General features: G+C 43.6%; 1 protein-coding gene across 1 annotated transcript in view; it reads left to right on the plus strand.

Moving 5' to 3' along the window:
* Positions 1-26,838, plus strand: part of pth2ra (parathyroid hormone 2 receptor a) — a 77,776-nt gene that overhangs the window by 38,992 nt on the left and 11,946 nt on the right. Inside the window, exon 9 of the mRNA XM_057335882.1 lies at positions 14,109-14,175. Coding sequence (XP_057191865.1) covers positions 14,109-14,175 — 67 coding nt within the window. The remainder of the gene's footprint in view (positions 1-14,108; positions 14,176-26,838) is intronic.

Raw genomic sequence — 26,838 nt, forward strand, 5'->3', positions numbered from 1 at the left:
TAGCAGCACCAATAACGAGATACAACCTTGGTCAGACGCCAATAGCAGATGGGCAAGTTACTCTGGAAATGTAATTAAATTACTGATTACTCCTTTTAAAAGTAATCAAGTTACTGGTCTGATTACTTTATTTCAAAAGTAATTATTTACACTACTCATTACATTACTCGTTACATTACTACCCCCACCCCTCAAAAACACAAAATAACCTCTTTAGCCTTCTCAAGACTAAACTTTATTGGGAAGTGCCTACTCTACTCTATCTCGTCTTTAATTATTTTAATACATTCTTTCTGCTTATTCCATACTAAAGCCTGTCATAAATAATAATAATAATTAAACTCTGTGACATTTAAAACATTTTTTCATATGTTAACTAGTATTTCTAAACCTGCATACTCCATAAAAATAAGCATTTAGTATGTATCCATTTCTCAAAGATCCCTAAACGATTCCTCCGAAGCTGTTCAAATTTTCCGCTTCTCTAAGGTCCTCCCTACCGCGAGTCCAGTGTGCTCCGTTTGGCCAACTGGCCCAATAAGTTGTGAATGTGTCATGGTTCTGCCCCATCTTGTCTTGCTTTTCTTGATCTTGTGGCAGAGCCATGACAGAACCTCTTGTTTTATGTGGAGAGAGACAGTTTTGGCCTTCCATATACTCCCTCTCTCCGGTGTGGCGTCTCTGTTCCCGCCCTTTCGTCTCGTTATTGCTTGTTAATTAGTTCATGTCCCGCACCTGTTCCTTCTTGATTTTGTCCCCTTTATATAGTCCTCATGTTTCATTGTCCTGTGCTGGTCCATTGTTGTGTCGTGTTTGTGTCATGTGGGTGAGTTACTGTCTTTTAGTTAGTCTAGTTTATTGTAGTTTTTCATGGACTATGCTCCATTCAGCTTAAACACTCCCAAGAAACTCCAGGACACGGATGATTCATTTCCATAAAGTTTACTGGGTATATTGTGAAACTGCAATACAATACAAATGGGATATACATTGATATTAAATCCAAATACAAGTGACAGAAAACAATCCAGCTAGTAAACAATCGGCAGTAATAAACATGAAGCTAACTTAGCCACCCACTCTACCGGGATGAAAATAGACACTATCCTAATATGTATATATATATATATAATACACGATAAGAAATACTGACAGACGTTGCTTCAACAAAAAGGGAAGAGGAAAAAGCAAACGCTCGAGAAACGGATGACTGGGAGAACTCGCACGCTGCTGTGACTGTCTACCGCATAGCGATCAACTTCCGCATAGCGATCGACTTCCTGATTCGTGACGTGCGCCGGTACTTCGTCACTAATAGTTACGAAGACAACAGATCACGCTGTACTGCTGGAACAAAATAAAATACCCTTTCTTTTCTGAAGCGGCACAACAGTAGTTTAATGTCAAGTGTTAGTATTAGTCCAGTCTAGTTAGTCCAGTCTAGTTAGACCCCCCCCCGTGGGTGTTTGTTTTGTATGTTTATATTATTTAGAGATGGGCAGATGAAGCCTTGTGAAGCTTTTGAGGCTTTTTCCTGATTGTACCGAAAATGATTCAAAGCTTCTATAGAAGCCACTTTCTAATGATTCACATCTTGTTGATTCCAGTTAACACAAAAGCAATACTCAGCAATACCAGCTGTATCTTGAGTCTGAGAATCGTTGTCCACACATGAAAGCGTTACAACGTTTTGAAATGTCACTTTACTAGTAAAATGTTTAAAATATGTTGCAATATGCAATTCAGTGGATACCTCTTATGGTGGATCTGATTATAAGGACATCCCTGGATTTAGATTTTCTGATTTGCATTAAGAGCATTTTGCGTCTCCTTATAATGAATGAAGGCACGGCAAAGATTTGAATCATTCACATCGCTTCAGGTGTTAATTGTGACGTATGAAATGTCATCGGTCACATGATCACATACATTTGATACAAGCCTTGACACAGTTTCGAACCAGTCTGCTTCAATAGAGTAAAACAGGCTTCGAAGCCTTAGTGTCAAACGTCCCATCTCTAATATTATTAAAGTCTTGTTTAACCCTTTACGTCCCTGTCTGCACTTGGGTCCTCTGTCTCTCACCTCACCCGAGAATCGTGACAGAATGGATCAGCCACTTCTGGACCCAGCAGACCGAGGGATCTCAGCGGGAGGGGTTGATGCCGCAGGGCTCCCTTCCAGAGTTGAAGCCGCCGGACTCCCTTCGAGGGTAGAGGCCGCAGGATTCCCGTCAAGAGTCGGGACCGTCGGGCTACCGTCCAGAGTCGGGACCGCCGGACTCCCTTCCAGGGTCGAGACTGTCGGAACCCCGTCCAGGATCGAGACCGCCGGGCTCCCTTCCAAGGTTGAGGTCGTCGGGTTCCCCTCCAGGGTTGAGACCGCCGGTGTCCTGTTCCCGCCACAGATCCCTGCCAGCATCCCAGCTGGTACCCAGGCCTGTCGAAGTTGACACCCTATGTGTTTGTGTTGTTCCTGTCCTTGTTTGCTGCCCAGCTGCCAGAGAGCGCTGCCCAGCCGTCGGAGAACGCTGCCCAGCCGCCAGAGAGCGCTGCCCAGCCACTGACTTCCTGTCCCGTCTCGTCGACATCCAGGCCTCCCAGTCGGCCTTCCAGCCGGCGCCATGTCCTGTCCAGCCGGCCTTCCAGCTGGCGCCATGTCCTGTCCAGCCGGCCTTCCAGCCGGCGCCAGGTCCTGTCCAGCCGGCCATCCAGCCGGCGCCATGTACTGTCCAGCTGGCCATCCAGCTGGCGCCATGTGTTGTCCAGCCGGCCATCCAGCCGGCTCCATGTGCTGTCCAGCCGGCGTTCCAGCCGGCGCCATGTCTTGTTTGAGTTTTTTTCTATGTATCACATTTTTGGTTATGTATGGTTATGGTATGTTTTGTCACAGTCTGTCTAGTCCTGTTATTTCCTTGAGGAGCATCAGGATGCTGCTCCTTAAGGAGGGGCTTCTGTCATGGTTCTGCCCCATCTTGTCTTGCTTTTCTTGATCTTGTGGCAGAGCCATGACAGAACCTCTTGTTTTATGTGGAGAGAGACAGTTTTGGCCTTCCATATACTCCCTCTCTCCGGTGTGGCGTCTCTGTTCCCGCCCTTTCGTCTCGTTATTGCTTGTTAATTAGTTCATGTCCCGCACCTGTTCCTTCTTGATTTCGTCCCCTTTCTATAGTCCTCATGTTTCATTGTCCTGTGCTGTTCCATTGTTGTGTCGTGTTTGTGTCATGTGGGTGAGTTACTGTCTTTTAGTTAGTCTAGTTTATTGTAGTTTAATGTCAAGTGTTAGTATTAGTCCAGTCTAGTTAGTCCTTGTTCTTGTTTCCATGTTTTGTTATGTTACCCCCCCCCCCCCGTGGGCGATTGTTTTGTATGTTTATATTATTAAAGTCTTGTTTAACCCTTTACGTCCCTGTCTGCACTTGGGTCCTCTGTCTCTCACCTCACCCGAGAATCGTGACAGATTGGTCTTTCTTCATACACTGCGTGTCAGAAACGAAACGCCCATTACCACAGTTCTTATCTCAGGAAGATTTTTGTAAACAAAGACGCTGTGTGTAAAAATGGCATCAGTATTACCATATCACAAGTTTTTATCTTCATAAACTTATCTTCATAAACCGTTCAGACTATTGTTTTCTGTTGATCTTTTTTCGTCATAGCTGTGGGAGAACAACAACGGCTCTATCCAAATGTTGATCATTACTTTGATTATACAGAGAGGAGTAACTGAGCAAGTTAGCGAGAGCTTCCAAAGATAATGCACACACCTTTATATAATAAAATGATATAGTGCTGTAGTCCGTTTTTAAAATAATGACAAGCAAACCGTTTTGTTTGAAGGGGATCGTGACCACAGCTAAACTTTGCACACTTGACAAAACCATAATGTGAGACACGTTAGCAAAGTGCTACCGTGACTAAACGATAAAGGGATACAGTTTGTACAATACTGTGACATGTAGAACGACAACAGTACAATAACCGCCACATTATTAGGTAAGAGTTGGATTATTAAAACTGTAACACTGTTAACTTATACGTTGTTTACCTGGAAACCTACAGCTGCACTAAATATACAACACGGATTAGCACAGTTACTTTAACGTATATTGTAAGCACTCAATTTAACATGTACACATAACGTATTTATCATACTTACAGCTTGTGGTTCTGAGACACTTGCCAGTCCAAATAAAGTTATGTCCAAATTAAGTTATAAAAGGTATTGACTTAACTTTAAGGGTCTAGCAGCTGGCAAATCCCGCATTGAACTCGCCAAAATTTGAGAAGCAGTCGTCGGTAAAATGACGAGCACATTACACAAGGTTGGAATTGTACTTGGTTGGTATTGTGGAAAAAAATGTTTAACCACTGATCCTTCACATCGTCATCCTTTGGCAGCGAAAACAAAGTACATTTGCGTTCACAGCACAGAACACAGCGTCCCCTCGACATGTTGTATACGCAATACTACCCGAAGTGCTAGTGGGCAGGTCAGAGTGTTCCTGTTTCGCGGGAAGGTGGGGATTATGCTGATGCGTTACACTGTGACGTATCGATGTTACACTCAAAAGATTCGAAAGCCTAACGATTTGTTTGGGCGGTTCGGAGTCGACTCCTTACTTTGGAAGCCAATATCTTAATTTATCATGGCCTTTTTGGAATAACAACTTTGCAGTGTCATGGCTCTGCTTCCTTAGTCATGTTTTTCTTGGTCCTGTAGCAGAGCCATGGCAAAGCCTTAGGTTTTATGTGAGAAGACCATGAGATGTTTGTTTTTTGACATCTCATGTGTTTTCTCAGGTCTTGTCATTGGTCCCGCCCCTCTCGTTTCCGGTATTGTCTCCCTCTTGTGTCTTATGTTCTACACCTGCCCCTGCTCGTTATCCCTCGTTTGTCTTCTCTATTTATACCCTCATGTTTCTTTGTCTTGTGCCTTTGGATTGCGTTGAGTGTGTACGTTTGTCGAGCTTACCCGTGGTTGATGTCTGCTTTACGTTCCATGTGCTCCCTGTTCCTGTTTCAGTAAGTGTTTAGTTTAGTCTTTGTCAAAGTATTGTCTAGTTTAGTGTTTAGTTAGCCTTGGTCCTGTTGTGTGTATCATTATTTTGTTACTTTGTCATTTACCCCCTCGTGGGTTTTTGTTTTGTCTTTTGTTTCTTTGTTAAAATAAAGTCTCTGTTAACCCCTTACTGTCTGCCTGCATTTGGGTTCTTCTGCCAGTCCGTGACAGAATCCAAAGCCAGAAACGAACCCAGCAGGCATGAACGGTTCCCTGCGAGCCCGCCAGACTTGTTTGTTGTTTGGGCTTCGGCAGGGGGATCGCGGGATCAGAGATTTCGCCGGGAGTTTGTGGCTGCTGCGGGGGAGACTGAGTTCGGTGAGGCAGAGCTCAAGGTTATTTTTAACGCTGCCTCACCGAGCCTCTCAAGGGGCCGAGGTGGAGATGTTGAGCTCCCCGTGGTTGGGTGACATGATCAGGTACGTGGTCAACCGGGATGATCCCTGGCCTTTAGTGCCAGACTGGGTATCCACTCCCTTGGCTACGTCCCGGAGGATCGCGTCCTGGCCCCCTTACCCTGGGGAACTCGGCACCTCCATCCGCCTCACCCCCCGCAGTAACTCCACCACCAGCTAGCCTCCTGGTAGGCGTGGACGGAGGGAGTCGTGGGACTCCCCGTCCGACTCCTCCAACACGGAGCTAGTCGTGTCCCCCACCGCTTCCCTGCAGCCGGCCACACGTTCTGTGGGCCGGTCGAAGAAGAAGAAGCCGAGGAGGGGGGCACCACCCAGGCCTGTCCAGCCGGCGTCCAGTCCTGTGCAGCCGGCGTCCAGTCCGGTGGTGCTGCCGATGTCTTGTCCAGAGTCCAGTCCGGTGCAGCCGGCGTCCAGTCCGGTGTCCAGTCCTGTGTCTAGTCTTGTGTCCAGTCTTGTGTCCAGTCATGTGTCCAGCTCCGGCGTCCAGTCCGGTGATCCAGCCGGCGTCCAGTCCGGTGATCCAGCCGGCGTCCAGTCCGGTGCAGCCGGCGTCCAGTCCGGTGCTCCAGTCCAGTGTCCAGTCCGGTGCAGCCGGCGTCAGCCGGTCAGCAGCCGGCGTCAAGCCCTGTCCAGCCGGCCTTCCAGCCGGCGTCAAGCCCTGTCCAGCCGGCCTTCCAGCTCGGTCCCTAGTCGGCAGCCAACCGCCCCGGGGAGACCCCCAGGGTCAAGGACTGTCCCCCCCAGGACTCCTCCTAAGTCCCCTTGGACTACGCACCCTCAGGTGCAGCCGGGGACTGGGACTTCTCCCCACCCCATGGACTGCCCCCTATGGGCTCTGGTTTGGCCCCTCCCCCCCTCCCATGTTTGTTGTTTTTATTGTCTCACCCTAGTCCCTTTGTTATTGTGTCTTGTCTGCCCTTGATTTGGTTTTCTTTGTTTTGTCTTGTCCTGTCTGTCTCCCAGTCTGTCTTGTCTCGTCCGTCTACCCCTTGGTGAGCACCTGGAGGTGCTCATTAAAGGGGGGGGTTTCTGTCATGGCTCTGCTTCCTTAGTCATGTTTTTCTTGGTCCTGTAGCAGAGCCATGGCAAAGCCTTAGGTTTTATGTGAGAAGACCATGAGATGTTTGTTTTTTGACATCTCATGTGTTTTCTCAGGTCTTGTCATTGGTCCCGCCCCTCTCGTTTCCGGTATTGTCTCCCTCTTGTGTCTTATGTTCTACACCTGCCCCTGCTCGTTATCCCTCGTTTGTCTTCTCTATTTATACCCTCATGTTTCTTTGTCTTGTGCCTTTGGATTGCGTTGAGTGTGTACGTTTGTCGAGCTTACCCGTGGTTGATGTCTGCTTTACGTTCCATGTGCTCCCTGTTCCTGTTTCAGTAAGTGTTTAGTTTAGTCTTTGTCAAAGTATTGTCTAGTTTAGTGTTTAGTTAGCCTTGGTCCTGTTGTGTGTATCATTATTTTGTTACTTTGTCATTTACCCCCTCATGGGTTTTTGTTTTGTCTTTTGTTTCTTTGTTAAAATAAAGTCTCTGTTAACCCCTTACTGTCTGCCTGCATTTGGGTTCTTCTGCCAGTCCGTGACATGCAGATCATCAAAATTGAAGGAAAGCTACGTTACACACTGAAATGCCGGTAATTTTATGAGATTCATGAAACCTGCTCTTTAACTAGTGCTTCTGCATATTTCTATGATGATTTCTTCATCATTTAACAAATATAACAGCGTTAGAGCAGCAAAAACTAGTCTGACAAAACATAACATGTTGCTAATAGCAGCCAGGCACTCGACAGTAGAAGTTGATTCATTGCTCTCTGTGCCCGGTGACGTTACTTTCTCCAGAAGTTTAACCATGCTGTACTGCCCTTTCAGGTTGTTTTTCGTTGGAGAGAGGGTTTTGCTTACCTCCACATGACCGACAACGCATAACAATGTTCTTGCCTTTGACAGAAATAAACTCAAAATAATAATTGTATTTCCAGCTACAGAACGCATTCGTTTCTCTCTCCATGCTGAGTTTGTTTTCGTTGGTAGTACCAAAGATTGTCTTGTGATAGGGAGATGTATGGGTCTGTAATACTTACAATTGGAGCATAAAGGCTAACATCGATCACGAGAGGCACCTCAGCCAATCATATCGGTGTCTAGTCTCCTTGCCTGCGTTCCGCGCGGTGATAGCGTTGGCCATTACGATGTTTGATGACGTCGCGGGTGCAACAGACAGGCATCCAGACTTTGAAAAAGCTATTTCGCTTTTTACAATTTAAATGATAAAACGATACAACGGCAATGATGTAACACAGCTGTAATGTATAGTTACCTGGGCTTGGAACTATAAACTAATTACTATTTTAGGAATTATAACGCATTAAATTAGTCCGTTATCAAAAAAGTAATCAAACTACATTAACGCGTTACTGCCCAACACTGTTTGTAACTCTGATCAAAGCAGTCTCTGTACTGTGACATGCTCTAAATCCAGACTGGAATTCTTCATTGATGTCATTCCTTTGGAGAAAGGAGCATAATTGAGTTGAAACTACTTTTTACAGAACTTTAGATATGAAAGCCATATAACAGCCACCCTATATGCTTTAGGCACATGTCCTAATGTCAGAGATTAGTTAATAATGCTAAGAAGAGGATCTATAATTTCTGGGAGCATCTCTTTCAGTAGATTTTTAGGTGTAGGGTCTAGCATGCATGTTGTTGATTTAGATGATCTAATGATTTTAGACAGTTCATTGTGATCTACGGTAGAAAATAATTGCAATTTCTCCATAGGGGCGCTGTAGTTAGATTGTTCAGCGAGTTTCACTTCTGGTTGCATTGTTATATTTTTTCTCTAATATCTTGGATTTTATTTGTGAAGTAGTTCATAAATTCATCACTGTTATACTGATGCCCAGAATCTGAAGTCGCTGACAATGTATTTTTTGTTAATTTAGCCACAGTGTTAAATAAAAACCTAGGGTTGTGCTGTTTTTTTTCTATTAGTTATGAAAAGTAGGTGGAGCTAGACGTTTTTAGGGCTTTCCTGTATTTTTGAATACTATTCTTCCATGCTGTACGAAATTGTCACGCCCTGTTGCTGGCGCCTTGGTTTGCCACCTGAGGGCGCCATGCTATTCTGTGTTCTGTCTGTGTTTTGTAAGGACTCCAGTTCCCATCATGCTTTGTCTCGTTATCATGTATTGGTTTCACCTGTGTCTCATTATGACAGAACGACTGACCACTATGGATCCAGCAGTGTTTTGGCACCCGGCGATGCGCCTCCTTATGCTCCGCCAGGGCTCCCGCTCCCTTGAGAATCATACCCAGGACTTTTTGGATCTCATTCCACAAACCCACTACCCAGATAAGTCACTCATTGTTTTTTACCGTAAAAGCTTAAACGAACCACTTCAATCACAGCTTGCCCCGTTTGATTCTCAAGGGAGATTGGTGGACTTTGTAGAGCTGACCCTGGCGTTGAGCGTGTCCCCCTTCACTGTGGGCACGATGGAGGAGGAGGCTGCCCCTGAACCTTTTTTTGGAGGGGGCAGTAGGCCTCAGGCTCCGTTGGCCAGTCCTGAGCCCGTTCGCAAGATGGCCACCAATCCAGAGTCCGCTCGTAAGATGGCCGCCTCATTAGAATCTGCCTCCAAGCCAGAGTCTCCAGCCGTCATGGCCGCCAAGCCAGAGTCTCCAGCCATCATGTGCGCTGCTCGTCCGCGGTGGCTGCTTCCGAACCCGCAGAGTCTTCTGCCTGGTCCAAGATGGACGCTTTTGAGTTCCCTGCCTGGTCCAAGATGGACGCTTCTGAGTTCCCTGCCTGGTCCAAGATGGACGCTTCTGAGTTCCCTGCCTGGTCCAGGATGGACACTTCTGAGTTCCCTGGCTGGTCCAGGATAGACACTTCTTAGTTCCCTGCTTCGTCCAGGATGGACGCTTCTGAGTTCCCTGCCTCGTCCAAGATGGACGCTTCTGAGTTCCCTGCCTCGTCCAGGATGGACACTTCTGAGTTCCCTGCCTGGTCCAAGATGGACGCTTCTGAGTTCCCTGCCTGGTCCAGGATGGACACTTCTGAGTTCCCTGGCTGGTCCAGGATAGACGCTTTTGAGTTCCCTGCTTCGTCCATGATGGACGCTTCTGAGTTCCCTGCCTCGTCCAAGATGGACGCTTCTGAGTTCCGTGCCTCATCTAAGATGGACGCGTCTGAGTTCCCTGCCTCGTCCAAGATGGACGCTTCTGAGTTCCCTGCCTCAGTCAAGATGGCTGCTTGGGCTTTCCCTGCAGACCGACCAGCGCCTCCGTGCCTTCCAGCCCTTCCAGCGCTTCCATGGCTTCCAGCTCTGCCAGGGCTTCCGTGGCTTCCAGCTCTGCCAGGGCCTCCGTGGCTTCCAGCTCTGCTCTGGACTACGCTTCCTGCTCCGCCCTGGACTCCGCCTCTGCACCACGTCCCAGGTCCACCTCTGGACTTTGTTATTTTTGGGGGAGTCTGGGATCCGCCCTTAAGGGGGGGGCTATGTCACGCCCTGTTGCTGGTGCCTTGGTTCACCACCTGAGGGCGCCATGCTATTCTGTGTTCTGTCTGTGTTTTGTAAGGACTCCAGTTCCCGTCATGCTTTGTCTCGTTATCATGTATTGGTTTCACTTGTGTCTCATTACCTGTTTGTCCCTTCATCTGTGTATATATAACCCTTTGTTTCAGTTGTCATGTGTCAGTCGTTGTTTCAGTCTTTGTTTCTGTGCTTTGGGTTTAGTCATGTTTTCGATTACTTTTGCTCCTTGTTACTTTGTTTTTATTTTGTTGTACTTTGGCTTGTATTCATTAAAAATACTGCACGTGGATCCGCTCCTTGTTATCCCTCTGCTCATCATGACAGAAATACCTCTAATTTAGTTTTCTTTAAGTTGCGCTCCATTTTTCGGGCTGCTTTTTTAGAGCCTGAGTGTGTTCATTATACCACGGTGTTAGGCTGCCATTTTTAATCTTCTTGAAATGCAGAGGAGCAACTGTGTCTAGCGTTTCCGAGAAGGTGGAGTTAAAATTTTGAATGGTAATATCAAGATCTTCAACGTTATTTCTCATGCTAGAGATTTGAGACAATTCAGGCAGATTTTCGAGAACGCATCTTTGGTATTTATTGTTCTGTATGTTGACTTATGGTAGTTATTGTCCTACCATATTTGTAACAAGGAGTTGGATTTGCAGCCGTAGGCCAGTGAAGCAAACATAATACCAGATAATCCGAAATGTCTTCACTCTGTTGAAGGATTTTAACGTTGTCCACATTTATACCGTAAAACAGTATTAAATTAAAAGTATGAATATGAAGGTGAGTGGGTCCTGACACATGATGACTAAGCCCATGGAGGTAAGAGTGTCTATGAAAGCCATTCCTAAGGCATCTGTATCGTTATCTACATGGATGTTAAAGTCACCAATGACAAGGACTCTGTCTGTGGCCAGTACTAGTTCTGATAAGAACCTATCAAACCTATCAAATTCTTTAATAAAATCTGTGTGGTGCCCTGGAGGCCTATATACAATAGCTAGAATAAATTTAAGAAATGTTTTATCCTTAGTATTAGGTGTTGATACATGAAGTACCATGACTTCAAAATAATTGTATTTATAGTTAGACTTCTGGGAAATGCTTAAAGAGTTATTGTAAAGTGCTGCGACACCTCCCCCTCTGCGTTTTAGACGAGACTCATGTTTATAATAATAATCTTGGGGGATAGATTCATTTAAAGTAATATAATAATCTGTTTTAGCCATGTTTCTGTCAAACAGAGCATGTCTATTTTATGATCTGTTATCATATCGTTAACAAAAAGTGCTTTATTAGAGAGAGATCTAATATTTAGCAATCCGAGTCGTAACAGTTGATTATCTGTATTTTGTTCATGTTTAATTTGTTTAACCTTTATTAAATTACTTTCAAGAGGTTTACGCATTATTTTGTGTTTGCTAATCCGGGGGACAGACACATTCTCTATTTTATGATGTTTGGGAGAAGGGATTATTACATGTTGTACATTTTGTGTATTCTGCAATGTGAGATGGCAAGCAGACAGTTGGTTAAGCCATTCTGTCTGCTCCCTGACCTGGGCCCCAGTGAGTCAAGCTTTAGCATTATTAAGACTTTGTGTCATATTTCTAGACAGGAGGGAAGCCCCAGCCCAGGAGGGATGAAGACCATCTCATTTCAACAGGTCAGGTCTGCCCTCAAAACTCTTCCAGTTATTTATAAAAACTATATCATTCTGCAGGCACCACTCAGACAAGCAGCCATTTAGTGATGATAATCTGCTATAAATCTCATCACCACGATAAGCAGTGAGGGGGCCAGAGAATATTACAGTGTCTGACATCGTGCTTGCGAGGTCTTTAATATTATCTTTTGTGATCTCCGATTGATGTAGTCGAACATCATTTGTGCTGACGTGAATAACAATCTTACTGAATTTACGATTAGCCTTAGCCAGCACATTTAAGCACATTTAAATTTGATATGATGTCAGGCACTCTTGGCTCCCGGTAAACGTTCCGAACAATAGAATCACCAATAACTAGGGCACTTTCAGCAGGTTTCTCAGTCAGTGTGTAACTGAGCAGGGCAAACCTGTTCGAGACTGTAATCGGAACGGCTGAGTGATGTTTTGTCCTGCGACTACGCCGTCTCACAGTCACGAAGTTTCCCAGCTGCGGCGGATTTTCAACCGGAACCGAGCTGTGTCTGCTAACGTTGCTCACATCCAAAGTGTTTTCTATGGTCCTTACACTCTTACTATTCTCAGATAAAGATTGGATGCGAGACTCTAATTCTAAGATCTTCTCTGTCAGCCTAACTATTTCCCTGCATTTATCGCATATAAAACCCTCGCAGCTGACAGAGAAGGCTAAGCTAAACATATGACATGAGGTGCAAGTAACAATAATAGGAATAGAAGCCATAACTCACCGGGTTTGAAGAGCAATTCTGACTTACCAAGGTTTTATGGTTGATTATCAAATCTGTTAAAATTCCCAGAGAGTGCATAGTTATTTGAATGAAATGAAATGCTGAATGGACCACAGCTTTTCATCTTCATGTCTAATTTATCTTTTCTACTCGAGAGAAAGATATTTTATTTTTCTATATAGTTTTTTAATTTTATTTGTAGTAAAAATATTGTTTACTGGAAGACACCAGATTAAATTATATTTGAGAACAATGATTGTAATGAAAAGATTGCAATGAAAGGGTAGCTTTCTCTTAAATTTTTTAGCTTTTTGATATAATTTTATATACATCTCGATATTTATTTGTGTGGTTTTTTTTCAAACCAAACAGACATACTATCATTTAACAGTCAAGTACAGATTAAACATCATTTTTAATAAAAATTTGTTAGAAATGATCAAGACTGTAGTAAATACACAAAAGGAACAATTAAATCATTTTCATTAATATGATTATGATTTTACTATATATTGTTATAAAACGTGCACTGATGCTGGCCTGTTGTGGTCTTCCTGTTGTGAAGCTCATTTATGCTCCTTCTAATGAGTCCTATTCAGAATGTATGAGCAAAAACAGCCCTCCGCAAATCTGGAATTTCTTCGTTCCTTTACATAGAAGCAGTGGCGATATCACATCCTGACTGACTATATATTAAATACAGTATAATACTGGGTATATTAAAGCCACCTAATGAGTATAATGAAAATCATCATCATTATATGGTAATTCAAATTGAATATGTTCATGTAAACATTTATGAATGCTTATAATATGTCCTATACAATAACTTCTGCATGGTAATTTATTCATGCATACAGTCACACATCATAGTAAACATTCCTAATGGGATTACAAATGCTGAAGCAAATCGGAGGTAAACAAATGGAAATGAGGTTCATGAAGCTTCTTATCACACTTAATATGTGTGTGTGCGTGTGCGTGCGTGCGTGCGTGCACCTTATTTTAATTTCACTTTAATGTTTGTACTTAATGTATGTCTTTTGTTATATGTTCAGTGCTTTAGCAATATTGTAATAACACGCAATCATGCCAATAAAGTACCTTGAAATTGAAAATTGAGAGAGAGAGAGAGAGAGAGAGAGAGAGAGACTAAACTATGCATACAGTATTAAGTACAGTCAGGTTTCAAAACTAACATTCATCAAAAGATAACTTCTAGAAGTTTTTTCTTCCACAACTCCATGTGATGGAATGTGGAGTGTTATTTCAATTCAATATATAATTTTTTTTCGGAATAAAATCACAACATTTCTTCATATCTTATGTGACTGGTACAGTTTCTAAGGCACAAAGGAAAAAAGAACTGTAAATAATTTGCTTAGAGGCAAATATATACAGAATAAATACATAATACAAAACTGTTTCATGGACAGTAAGCAATATATATTGTATATTGTTTGTTTATATATATAAATATATATATATTTACAGTATATTATTACTGTGTTAGCACTGTCTGTGGGAAAGAACATTTAACCGTCTCTTTCTGTCTGTCCCTTTATAAATATAACCCATATCAATTCATTTATCTTTCCCTATCCTCCTATTATCTCTCTGTTTCTCCCCCTCTCTCTCTCTCTCTGTCTCTCTCTCTATCGCTTTCATTATCTCTGCAGATGCTGGGAGCTGAGTGCAGGAAACATCAAATGGATCTACCAGGTCCCTATTCTGACAGCTATTGGGGTGAGTAAGAACGTGTAAAATACGGCATGTGAATGCCGTGCCAAGCTAAGAAACTGTTCAAAGACTGAGGCAATCCTCCCTGTGGAAGGAGAAATCATCTGACTTCATCTAAACTTTTCTCTTTTCTATTATGCTACACTGTAAGATGAAAAGCTCTTTGGCAAAGAAGGCAAATGTTAGTGTAGGACTGGAATGAACATTAGCATAATTACAGTGTTTTTGAACACATGTGCGTCATTGCTAGTTCTGCCAGTTACTGGATACAGACAGTATGATTCAGACATAGGCACCATCAGCAAAAACTGAAATGTATCAGGGGGGAGCCCACGTGTCAACCTCACTTCGCCTTTCTAGCTCATGCTTGAAGTGAGTAAATTATATTAACTGGAATTTATATAGATTGAAAGAATAGATGCAAAAATGAAGATTCTTTTATCATTTACACACCATTCCAAACCTGACAGGGCTATTCAATTAGTTTGTCATGGGGGCCAGTTCATTAAAAGCATCCCAAATGAGGGTCCGGAGAGATGTGGCCTGCAATATGAGGGATGACACAACAACAATAAGAAATTGGTTTAATGTTTTCCCAAATTCAGTATTTTCTGTTTTAATTTTTCTGGATTCTGTGTTTTCTGCCCTTTACAATACAATAGTAATATATTTGCCCAAATGAAAAAATACTTCAGTATACTACAGTATTCACTTAAAATCTATATTAAAAAACCTGCAGTATAGATACGTTGAACCATTAAGGGGAAAAGTCTACTTAAATGTAAGTAATATTTTTTTATAATAAGTTCTGATTTTTTATAATGTTACAAACACATTTACTTTAGTTTACTAAAGTAAATAATATACTCAGTGAAAATCTAGAGGGATGGTGTGGAAAATGTGGGTGTGTTATAACTTGTTCAAGTTAACCAGACTTTTATTTTGACAGGCCGCAAAGAGTGTTTGACAGTTGCTTTTCTCCAAGCGGCAACCTTCCGATCTCTCTCGTGAAGCCAACACGGAAGTGACTTAGGCCCGATTCACATTTCGCGTCTAAAACCCCGCGGAAAACGCGAGCTGCACTTCTTTTTCCTTTTTTTTCCAAAGCGCCCGGACTTTGCGGTCCGCGTCTGTCGTCGCTAAGCAACCATGGGCCACGATAGCTGTTGAGATGAGACGGTATAAACAAGTATATATGGATTATATGCACTGAAAATACCTTGCAATAACTCTGCTACTAGATTTAGTTATGCTGTGATCATCTTTGTCTCCATCTTTATTGCGCTTGTCTATATTTGTTGGTTGATTCTTCTCACATGACCTGCGGTGTGCTTGCGGCTTTCTGAAAAGTTGAGATTTTTTCATCTCGATGCGGCGCCGACGCAGCTGAAAAAAAGAGCGCATCGCGACCGCGTTGCCCCCTATTTCTGCACACCTGCCATGCGTCTACATTTAAAATAACGAATATGCGCGTGGAAATGACGCAAAATGTGAATCGGGCCTTGAACTGCAATTCATCGACTGGCCGCTACAGACTGGATCCAAAAGAGAGCAGAATCTCATTGAGCCCCATGTTAAAATGGGCAACTTTAAAGCAGAAAAAAACATGTTTACAGCCTGGTACAAAAAATGATTTTGTTCTATATAGCTAATTTTACCCTTCATGACAACTGTGAGGAATTTTTTTTCACCTGTTTAACTTATATTAAGCCTTAAAGGTCTCCTCAGACGAGCACTTTCAACAAGTTGGTATGATTTATTAGGGTCTTCATGAAATGTCTGGAACATATTTTGCTTAAAAACACTCAATGGTTGTGTAAACAAAACCCTTCTTGCCTTGTCAAAAACAGCTATGCTCACAGCAACCCGTTTTGGTGCATGTCTCTTTACCCCCCCCCCCCTTCTGTCCGGCGTGTCAACACAACACATGTGTAGTGGCAATGGTTTAGCTAAATGATATTTCCTGAATTCCTCTGCGGTTAGTAGGGTTGGGAATCGTTTCAATTTTATCGATTCCAATTCCGATTCTGCTTATCGATTTCGATTCTTATCGATTCCCAGTTTCGATTCCACAGTTGAAGTAAAGCATTTAGATATCAAACTGTATGGTCATTTAGCCTGCTTATTGACTTGTTTGCAAAATATATTTATATATTTATGAGCACCGTTTTGTGTATATTTACACATAGAAACACACCTTTTCTGATTTATTACAATTTGTATTATCATAGTTGAACTACATCATGGTTAAACTGCAGTTACTATAATGCAACTATGGTTAATTTGTGATGCCTGTGCTTTAATGCAAATTCTATAGCTAAACTATGCTTACTATAGTAAAAAATATCAATAATTTTCATAAGGGCTTTTATTGAGATATCAGCAGATCATGCAATGTACTTTTCTGAAAATATGCACACAGGAATTGATAAGAGGAATTCAAATTTTAATCTCACTTTAATCCTATTCCTTTCTATTCCGATCCGATTCCTAGCCTTTCGATTCCTATTCCAAATTGGAATTGATTTTCGATTCCCAACCCTAGCGGTTAGTTTCGTCTTAAACGTCTCAAATCATTTGTCCGGAGACAAAAAATCAGTCACAGCAAACAGCGCATCCTAATGTTGTGCGTGTATGCTTACCTAAAATCCACTGAATCCACTTCAGATCTCAGCGGAATTACATGGATTTTAGCGCTTGTCATTGACAAGTTATAACATTACACACACAACGTGAGAGCTAGTTTGCTGTGACAGATTTTTCAGCCTAAACACGAATGATTAGAGACGTTTAAACGAAACTAACCCCAGTGTTCGCCCCTGTTCATTAGCAAAACAAACAGCTTGCCGCAGCTAAACATATTAACGCGCATAATGCAGTTCATACAGATAAACTCCAAGTGTCCATTTGCACTTATATACAGTTTAACACTGGCTTTGAATGTTCTATTTAGCCCGTGACTGACTTAGCTCCCTTCGCTATCATATGCTAACGTTATCCTCCTATATATACGGTACATTTACGTCAATTCAGACTGTTGATAAATATTACAAATATTAAGTAAATATTACTTACATCGGCAGTTTTGTCTCGTTCAGTCGGTCTCGATCCCTCTTGAGGAACAACTTTGAAGCTAATCCTGCTTGTACTGTCCCAGGTTGAAAAAGCACTCCGGTTTGAAGTGATTTGCACAAACAAGCAGGTTTTTACTTATGGTTTCTGATGGATTTCCACTAAAAATAAAATAAATCTACTCCTGTCTCTTCCTAGGTTTGGACCCTGTGCAGCGACTACACTGCATGTTGTCCATGAACTTTAGCCATGGCGTCACGTACACCGCTGTCGCTTGTGAAAACAACAATGGTGGAGCGCGGTGGGTGGAACGGTGTAGATTAAGGGGTGGTAACATTATAATAAAATCCGCTTTGGACGTCACAATCGGAGCGAAATCTGAACGGCTCGATTTCTCACATGCTTGCAGGGAAAGGCACACCAAAACAAACTTACTGGGTTCTTATTTTTCACGTTTTCTGGGTTGCTAGATGCACCGGGGACCCGATTATAGCACTTAAACACAGAAAAAGTGGGGTTTTCATCTGATGTTTTCATCTGATGCAAATTAGGTGCGTGGCCACTTGAGTGACAACTGGTTTCAGCAATCACCAACCACATCCCGCCTCTTTGCCCATTTTGTCATATTGCGTCAAGCCCAGCAGAGGGAGCCAAACAGGACAGGAGCCCCCACAGCGCAACTCTGATTACCTTCTCATCAATGGACATTGAGAGCACCTGTGTTTCTTATTTGTGTGCCTATATTAGGCCGACATTTGCTTCACTCTATGCTCAGTCTTGATGTTTGGTTGTAGAACTTAGAGACCTGTAGCTAACTACCGATGTGGTCTATGTTAACCTGTGTCTATTTTGTCTTCTGGGATTTTTGCCATGGATACTTAACCTTTGTAAGGAATTATCATTTATGCCTTTTCCTCCTTGTTTGGAATTATCTTTCATGGATTTTGTGAGCAACCCAGGATTTACTTTTGTTCTCTGATAGATAACCAGTAAAGACTATTCCTATTTTACCTCTACACCGTCTCTTGTGAGTTTCTGCAATGTGGGTTCACAAACCTCAGCTGGTCTAGTGGTTAGTGCATACAGTTTTCCACGACACGACCTGGGTTCGAGGCCCGGCCGTGACAGCAAGACTGAGCCTTTAATAAGATGGACCCAGCAGAGGCTAAACAGATTCATGGAGCCGTTAGCCAGCAGGGGATCCTGCTAGGCTCACACGAAGCCCAACTTCAGAGACTGACCGAAGCCATTTCCCAAATTGGGGAGACCCTGCAACAACTCAATACACGCCTGCCCCAAACATGCCAGCCCAAGATCCTCCCTCTCCAGCCCCCCCCGGTTTTTTATGAACCCAAGATACCAGCACCCCAATGCTACGATGGGAGATCAACTGCATGTAAAGGCTTCTTGACCCAGGTATCGCTCATCTTTGAGTTACAACCCTCCGCCTTTCCTTCTGAGACAGCCAAGATCGCATACATCATACTCCCTCCTGGGCCTCAACCTTGTGGAGACAGAAGTCTCCCATTTGTGCGAATCTCAAGACTTTCACAGACACACTTGAACAGGTGTTTGAGCATCCAGTCAGTGGTCGTGAGGCAGCAAGGAGACTCCTTGATCTACGCCAGAGGCATCAACCCGTGGCTGATTACGCTATTGACTTTCGTACGCTGGCCTCAGAAAGCAAGTGGGATTCAGAGGCCCTCCTATCAACCTTTTACCACGGTCTCTCCGAAGAAGTGAAGGATGAGTTGGCCAGTAGGTCTTGGGGTACCGACTTGGAGGAGCTCATAACCTTGGCCATCCGTATTGACAGCAGAATTCGTGAGAGGAGGAGGGAACGCACAACATCGCAAGGTACACCTATCGTGTTTCATTCAGATGCCCCCAAGAGATTTTCCTCCACCCAACAAACGGAGGAGGAACCAATGCAACTGGGCAGGACTCGAGTGTCACGGAGAGAGAAAGAAAGACGTCTCAGAGAGGGTTGTTGCTTCTATTGTGGGGGATCTGGTCATATGTGCATCTCTTGTCCCGAACTGGCGCTAAAAATCAAAACTCGTTAGGGAGTGCGGGGTCCCTAGCGAGCGGAACTGCCCGGTGTAACACTCCCCATTCCCGCTTACTCTTGACAGCTAGTCTGGCCTGGGGAGATACTAGGAGAGACATGATATTGTTAAAAGCGTTCGTGGACTCGGGGGCAGCAGACAATTTTTTAGACATTGAACTAGCACGGAGGATGTGCATTCCATATGAAACTTGTACCTCCCCTTGGAAAGTGGAGGCCCTGGATGGTAGACCCATAGGCCCAGGAATAATCCAGTATAAGACTGTTCCCCTGCAAATGACCATTAATTCTATGCACTGTGAGACAATTTCTTTTTTTTCTCATTGAATCTCCTAGAGAACCTCTGATTTTAGGTTACCCCTGGCTACGACTGCACAACCCGCAATTCTCTTGGACCTCTGGCACACTAGTAAAATGGAGTTCGACCTGTGAGGCCTCCTGCTTTTCCTCAGACTTCGGCCAAGCAAGCAGCGGAGGACTCTTGGCAGCCATCGAGGAAGTGAGTAAGCAAAACCACCCACCAGAGATCACACACATACCACCTGAATATGCTGATTTAAAGGAAGTCTTTAGCAAACAACGTGCAAACAAGCTACCTCCCCACAGATCGTACGACTGTGCTATTGAACTCTTCCCTGGCACACTTCCCCCTAGAACACACCTATACTCTCTCTCTGCCCCAGAAACAAAGGCCATGAATGAATACATCCGAGAAGTGTTGAAGAATAATTTCATTCGCCCCTCCACCTCACCAGCCAGTGCTGGTTTCTTTTTTGTAACTAAGAAAGAGGGAAGCCTCAGACCACGCATTGACTACCGCGGCCTTAATAAGATAACTATTAAGAATCGCTATCCTCTCCCACTCATGTCATCTGCATTCTAACTGCTTCAAAAGGACAAGAGTTTTCTCTAAATTAGATCTACGGAGTGCGTACAACCTGGTGCGTGTAAAAGAAGGGGACGAATGGAAGACAGCTTTCAGTACCTCCAATGGACACTGGGAATACCAGGTGATGCCTTTTGGTTTGGCTAATGCCCCAGCAGTATTTCAGACCCTCATTAAGGATGTTTTGAGAGAAATGTTGAACCAGTTTGTATTTGTCTATCTAGATGACATATTAATCTTCTCAAATTCCCTACAAGAGCACATTCTTCATGTTCGACAGGTCCTGCAGAGACTACTGGAGAATCAACTCTTAGTCAAACTTGAGAAATGTGAATTTCATGTGTCACAAGTCTCTTTCTTAGGCTATGAGATCTCCCAAGATGGAATCCAGATGGAAACCAGAAAGGTATCTGCCATCATGGACTGGCCCTTACCCAAAACCTTGAAACAGGTACAGAGATTTCTTGGCTTTGCCAATTTTTATAGAAAGTTCATTAGAAATTTCAGCACTGTTGCATCACCCATTTGCACACTCACTAAGGGATCACACACTCGAATCCACTGGACGGAAGAAATACTCAAGTGTTTTGACAGATTAAAGAAGCTGTTCTGCTCTGCACCCATCTTGGCACACCCAGACCCTGAAATGCCGTTTATCGTGGAAGTGGACGCATCTGAAATGGCAGTTGGAGCGGTGCTCTCTCAGAGGTCAATCGCGGATAACAAAGTTCATCCGTGTTCATTCTTTTCCAGAAGGCTGTCGTGGCGGATAGGAACTATGATGTGGGCAATCGGGAACTCCTAGCAGTAAAGCTTGCTCTCGAGGAGTGGCGGCATTGGCTCGAGGGAGCAAAACACCCTTTTGTCGTGTGGACGGACCACAAAAACTTGGTTTATTTACAACAAGCGAAACGTCTTAACCCTCGACAGGCCAGATGGTCTCTATTTTTTACTCGTTTTAATTTTGTGATCTCTTACAGACCAGGCTCGAAGAACATCAAGGCGGATGCACTGTCACGGCAGTATGATTCTTCCCAGAGAGACAGCTCCCCGGAGTACACATCCTAGCCCCAGCCCGCCGGTCCATTGAAGACACTGTGCGAGAGGCCCTACAGGGGGTAAGTGCCCCTGACGGGGTCCCACCAGGAGCCCTGTTTGTCCCCAAACAAACAAGGGCTGAGGTCCTCCAGTGGGGACATGCTTCCCCTCTCGCTGCCCATTCAGGAACAGATAGGACCCTAGACTTTATTCGCAGACGCTTCTGGTGGCCAGAGATATCCAAAGACGTCAGATCTTTCGTTCTAGCCTGCTCAGTGTGTGCTAGACAGAAATCCTCCAACCAGCGCCCGGCCGGCCTATTACACCCATTGCTCATCCCACGACGCCCCTGGTCCCACATTTCCATGGACTTTATCACCGGTTTGTCGATGTCGGAAGGCAACACTGCAGTTCTGGTGGTGGTTGACCGCTTTTATAAAGCTGCACACTTCACCCCGCTACCTAAACTTCCCTCTGAGAGACTGCCGAAATAATCCTACAACAGGTAGTAAGGATTCATGGAATCCCCTCGGACATTGTCTCCGACCGCAGCCCCCAGTTTATGTCTCGTTATTGGAAAGCATTCTGGTCTCTGTTTGGTTCTTCTGTTAGTCTCTCTTCGGGTTTTCATCCCCAGTCAAATGGCCAGACAGAACGGGTCAACCAGGAGCTAGAGAAATACCTTCGTTGCTTCACTTCTCATCAGCCATCCTCCTGGAGCCATTTCCTGATCTGGGCAGAACTGGGCCACAACACCTTACGCAGCTCATCCACCGGCATATCCCCCTTCAAGTGCCAGTTTTCCACGACACGGCCTGGGTTTGAGGCCCGGCCGTGACACATTTTCGATTATCTGGGAGTGGCACGTTGCTAAGATGACGACGGCCGGCTCCACCCACTTTGAGCTTCAAACAGCTCCTCAGAAACCTACGGGTGATGTCACGGACACTACGTCCATATTTTATACAGTCTATGCTTTTCTCACATGAAACAGAAACAGTTCAAATGCACACGTTCTCTGAAAGCTCCATGAGCATACGCAAAAAACAATTGCAGATTACATATTTAAACACCATCTGAATATTTCTAAAGTTATTCATGCACAATTTGAATTTTGTTAGCTGTTCGGTGCTACTTTCTGGTTAAGAAATAATACAGTACATTTGCCAGATTCTGTGCCATTCTGCGTTATACAGCAAAATCTGTTTTATGATTCCATCATAGGGCCCTAAATATGCGAGCCCGTATGTTGTATTTTTACATTTTTGCCCCATAAGACACACAAAGTTTTTTCCTACATTTAGACATGCTGATGTTGTATTTTAAACTGCACAGCAACAACATCGGTGCATTGTAAGACCTCCAAGCAGGCTTTTCCACATTCAAACATGTTCATTTTGAAACTACATAACAAAAAAAGGGAAATTCAGTTAAACAACATCAACCTACACAGGCGCTGTCCTCCAACGCGCTTTTCTCCGCCCTGGCCTCTGTACTTTTGAAATGGTGGTCCTATTCGTGCTAGCAAAATGTCAGAAATGAAACTAATAAAAGTTCTCATCCGTCATCATTCTGTTCACCGCGTCTCACAGGAGAGACTGCTTGCGAGTCCCGCCATTCGCCTAACGTCACGTGACTCCTGCTCTGCACTGCTGCAGCTCGTGTGAATGTAACAGAAGCAAGTCACTTCCTAACTGTAGGGTCCGATCCCGACTGTACTAAATTTATTCTAGAGATTATTTTTCACACTATGCTACTTGAAGGGCCGGAACAAATTACAGCGAGGTGAGGGTTGGGCCCGCGGGCCGCCCGGCTGTATGACTTTCTTTGCCCACCTTTTCAGCTCTAATTGCCAGTCTTCTTTGAAGCCATGAAATGTCACAAATTCCGCATTCTGTTTCATGCTTGGTTGTATGACAGCACCGTCTCATCCATCCCTTTGCAGCTGTTGTAGATGCCTGCTGCATGCTTCTCTCTGAGTGACCTACGGCCATCCAAATGGCAGAGAGGGTCACTGCTAATTATTTTCTTCCAGGAATACAAAGTGGACAACTGTGATGGATCCACAGGTGTTAGGTCACCTCATCAAAGTGGTTGAACTGACACCGACTGTGCACCAACATGTCAAGCTTCTCATGTCGCTTGTGTGGGCAAAACAGGGTTGAGTCTGGACTGCATTCTCATTTCTTTTCCTTGCCATATCCATCCCTTTCTCTGTGCTCTGCATGAACACCAAAATGCTAAATATGAAAAATGTATAATTGTCTCACCAAAGGCCAGTGCAGTGCCGTGTTGCGTGTGATGTCACGAAATGATGTTTGACCATCGCTACCAATGAAAATGCAAGTTTGTTTATACGTAAGGTTTGAACTTTTTACACGGTCCCTTACCCACAGTTTTTAAACATTAAAGTCAAGTTAAACGTTTTATTAGTGTATGTGTTCCCTGGGATCAGACAAATTATCCTTGAGAATTCAGTGCTCTATCAATTGAGTTACAGTAATTCCCGATAATCACACAGATAAAATCTCTCAAGTTTCTCAAGGGTGGAAGATGTGTTGAAATATTTTTACAAATATAGACATTCATAATTGCTTCGACTGTGCAGTTGGGAAATGACAGTTGACAGTATTTCTGTGTTGTTCTGAGGCATGCTTACACAGACTCTAATGAGCTGATTTTTCGCACTGTGTCACTGAGGGTCACACATTTTCACACACTGAGCAATGCAGTGAATATTCAATGAATATTTCTAGCTGTCTTTTATGCTAATAAACAGACTTTTTTGGACAAGAAATGCATAGCAAAAAAAACATTTTCTAGCAATATATAAATAAGCTCCATTAAAACAAGTATTGTATTGTGATGTCTTTCATAATGTAGTCATTTAAAATGTGCAGTTAGCAAATATTAATAGAAAATAATTATAATTATAATAAGAACGTGGTGGAAGAAGAATATTTTCCAAATGTAAGGAAAACATGTTTTGACCAGCCTACTTAGATGAAGAGTACTCAAAATCAGTATAATGAGGCATGTATAAATCTGGCTTGTGATGATTCACATGCCAGAAACAGGAAGAAAACACATTTCCAAACTCCCTCTAAATAGATGGTGGATATGGAGGCAATATTCTTCAGAAGGGGGTAATTTAAATGTGTGATTGCTGTGATAGGGATTGACATGAAGATTTTGTCAGAGAAGAGCTTTGAAGAAGCTAGACCTGTGGAGAAAGATGCTAGACCTTTATGTATATGGAGAGGTATATAGTCACATTGCTTCAGTAGTTATTCATTCTAGAAGTCTATTTTATAGCATGATTTGCATAAACACTTGGCAACTGTACAGTACATATACATATTGGAAATTAATACTAAAGTAAATTTTCCCACAAACTTTCTCCGAAAGACTGAATATAAAACACCATAACTTGGATTACACATATGTAGAAACACAGGCTGCACTGTTGTTTGTCTTATTGATTCCATTGATTCATCTTAAAAGCCTGAAAGGTCGAGGTTTGCGTGGGCCTCATTTTCAATCACTTGCATAGTTCCTGCTGTTTCCGATTAAGAAGATTGAAATTAGCATATTTCAAATTACTACCCTGTTCATTCTGGCTTCCAGCCTGTGATCCAAACAGCTAACCATCTGCTAGTGACGCCTCTGGGCTTTATTTTCCAGCTATCTGTAATGGACAAAGTCCATTCTGTCCTGATTTTATTCTTTGTCATGCCTGTCCCCCCCCCCCAAAAAACATATTTGATCCTATTTGAAACTTTGTATTTTAGCCCTTCTGGTGATATTGCATCCTTAGGATGAATGGCTTCATTGTACTCCTATTTGTTAATTTGGACAAAAACATCTGCTTTAATAATGAAATGAAAAAACAGACAGATTTCAGAAAACCTTTTCAGTACACAATTATTTAAACTGTGATATTAGGGGTGTCACAATATACCAATATTGAAACAGTGGCATTTAAAACTGTGATTATTGATATTGTTAATACTACATTTATGATAATATCATAAATAATTCAGCACCTGTTTAAAGTTTTGCCTGAAAGAGTTCGTTCACCCAAAAATGAAAAATCTTTTATCATTTACTCACCCTCTTGTCATTTTAAACCTGTTTGACTTTCTATCTTTAGAAAAACCCAAAAGACAATATTTTGAAGAACGTTGGTGTCATGATTCTGTCTGTTTTTTTCCGTTAGTTTGGACTTTGTTTTCTTTTTATGTTTGTTTTGTAGTCATTTGTAGTTCTTTTGATCATTGGTTCCCTGTTGATTGCCTGTGTTTCCTTTGTCCAGTGTCGATTGTTGTTAATGTTACGTTGGTGTCTTTCTTGTTTATTTTTGGATGTTTTTCTGATTACCTTGTGGATTATATTAAATACCAAAACTGCATTTGGATCCACTCCCTGTCTTCCCTTGCTGCACCGTTGGTTGCATCCCATTGGTCCCCATTGACTTATACTGTACAGTATGGACACAAAACCAATGCAAGTCAAAAATGGGGAGCAACGGTTTTCCGTTACCAACATTCCTCGAAATATCTTCTTTTGTGATGTGCAGACGAAAGTCTGAAAGAAAGTCATGCAGGTTTGAAATGACAAGAGGGTGAGTAAATGACAGAGTTTTAGTTCTCTTTCATCGTCTCGTTTCGAGACCCACCTATGGGAAGGGCATCCGTACCTGACCTCTGCAGAAGCATCTAATTGCACCAAGTCTGGCTAGACAGACAGAAGCGCGCAGCCAATGCCAGGTAAGGCCCCACCCCCTTACCTGAGCGCATATAAGGTCTGCTTGCGCTGCTGTTCCTCAGTTGTCATTCGCTTCTTGCGATCTCTGCTTTAACACAGTTCGGTTGGATTTCGCTGCTCACTGTGTGTCTTCAGGAGGACATATCGTCTGATCAGCCTCCGCTAGACATGACAGTCGTCTATTCAGCCAGGTTAGCTGTGTTTTTTCTACGCATCCTGAGCCGCCCACGCTCGTGCATTTTTCACCTGCTCCCCCTTTACTTTCCACGGCTGCCCGCCACGGATATTAACGAGTTTTTCGCCGACATGTCGCTCTCTAAATCTGCCACTGCTCCCGGTACCAGCTCATCACGGGCCTGCCTGGCCGCGTGCAGGGCTCTCATCGCAGCTAAGGACTCTCACGAGTTCTGCATGGTCTGCTTGGGCCTCAAGCATGCAGAAGAGGCTTTGGAGAACCCGGAGCATTGCAGCCATTGCCTTGTGCTGCCGAAAAAGCTCCTGCGGCGTCGACTCAAAGTTGCCCCTACCCAGTGTATCGAACTCGGCCTTTCTGACTCGGATGGGGGACACGGTGACGGCGACGCGCCTCCGGGGGCCTCCCGGGGCGCGACGTCGCTTCATTTGGCTGACCTGCCTAATCCTGCGTCCCCCGAAGAGGATATCTTCGCGGGAAACCTCCCGTTCGCTGATGAACCAGCTGGTTCCGGCGATGAAGACGACGCGGGCCTTCTTGGAATTGTGAACGCTATAGCAGTTGCATATGAATCAAGGGGAGTGCAGCCCCCAGGTACCATCAGAGCTCATTCCACGAGTGGCTTAGCTGCCTCTTGGGCTTTGT

The sequence above is a fragment of the Triplophysa rosa genome, linkage group LG6 (genome assembly GCF_024868665.1).
Source record: "Triplophysa rosa linkage group LG6, Trosa_1v2, whole genome shotgun sequence".
In the NCBI taxonomy this organism is placed as follows: domain Eukaryota; kingdom Metazoa; phylum Chordata; class Actinopteri; order Cypriniformes; family Nemacheilidae; genus Triplophysa; species Triplophysa rosa.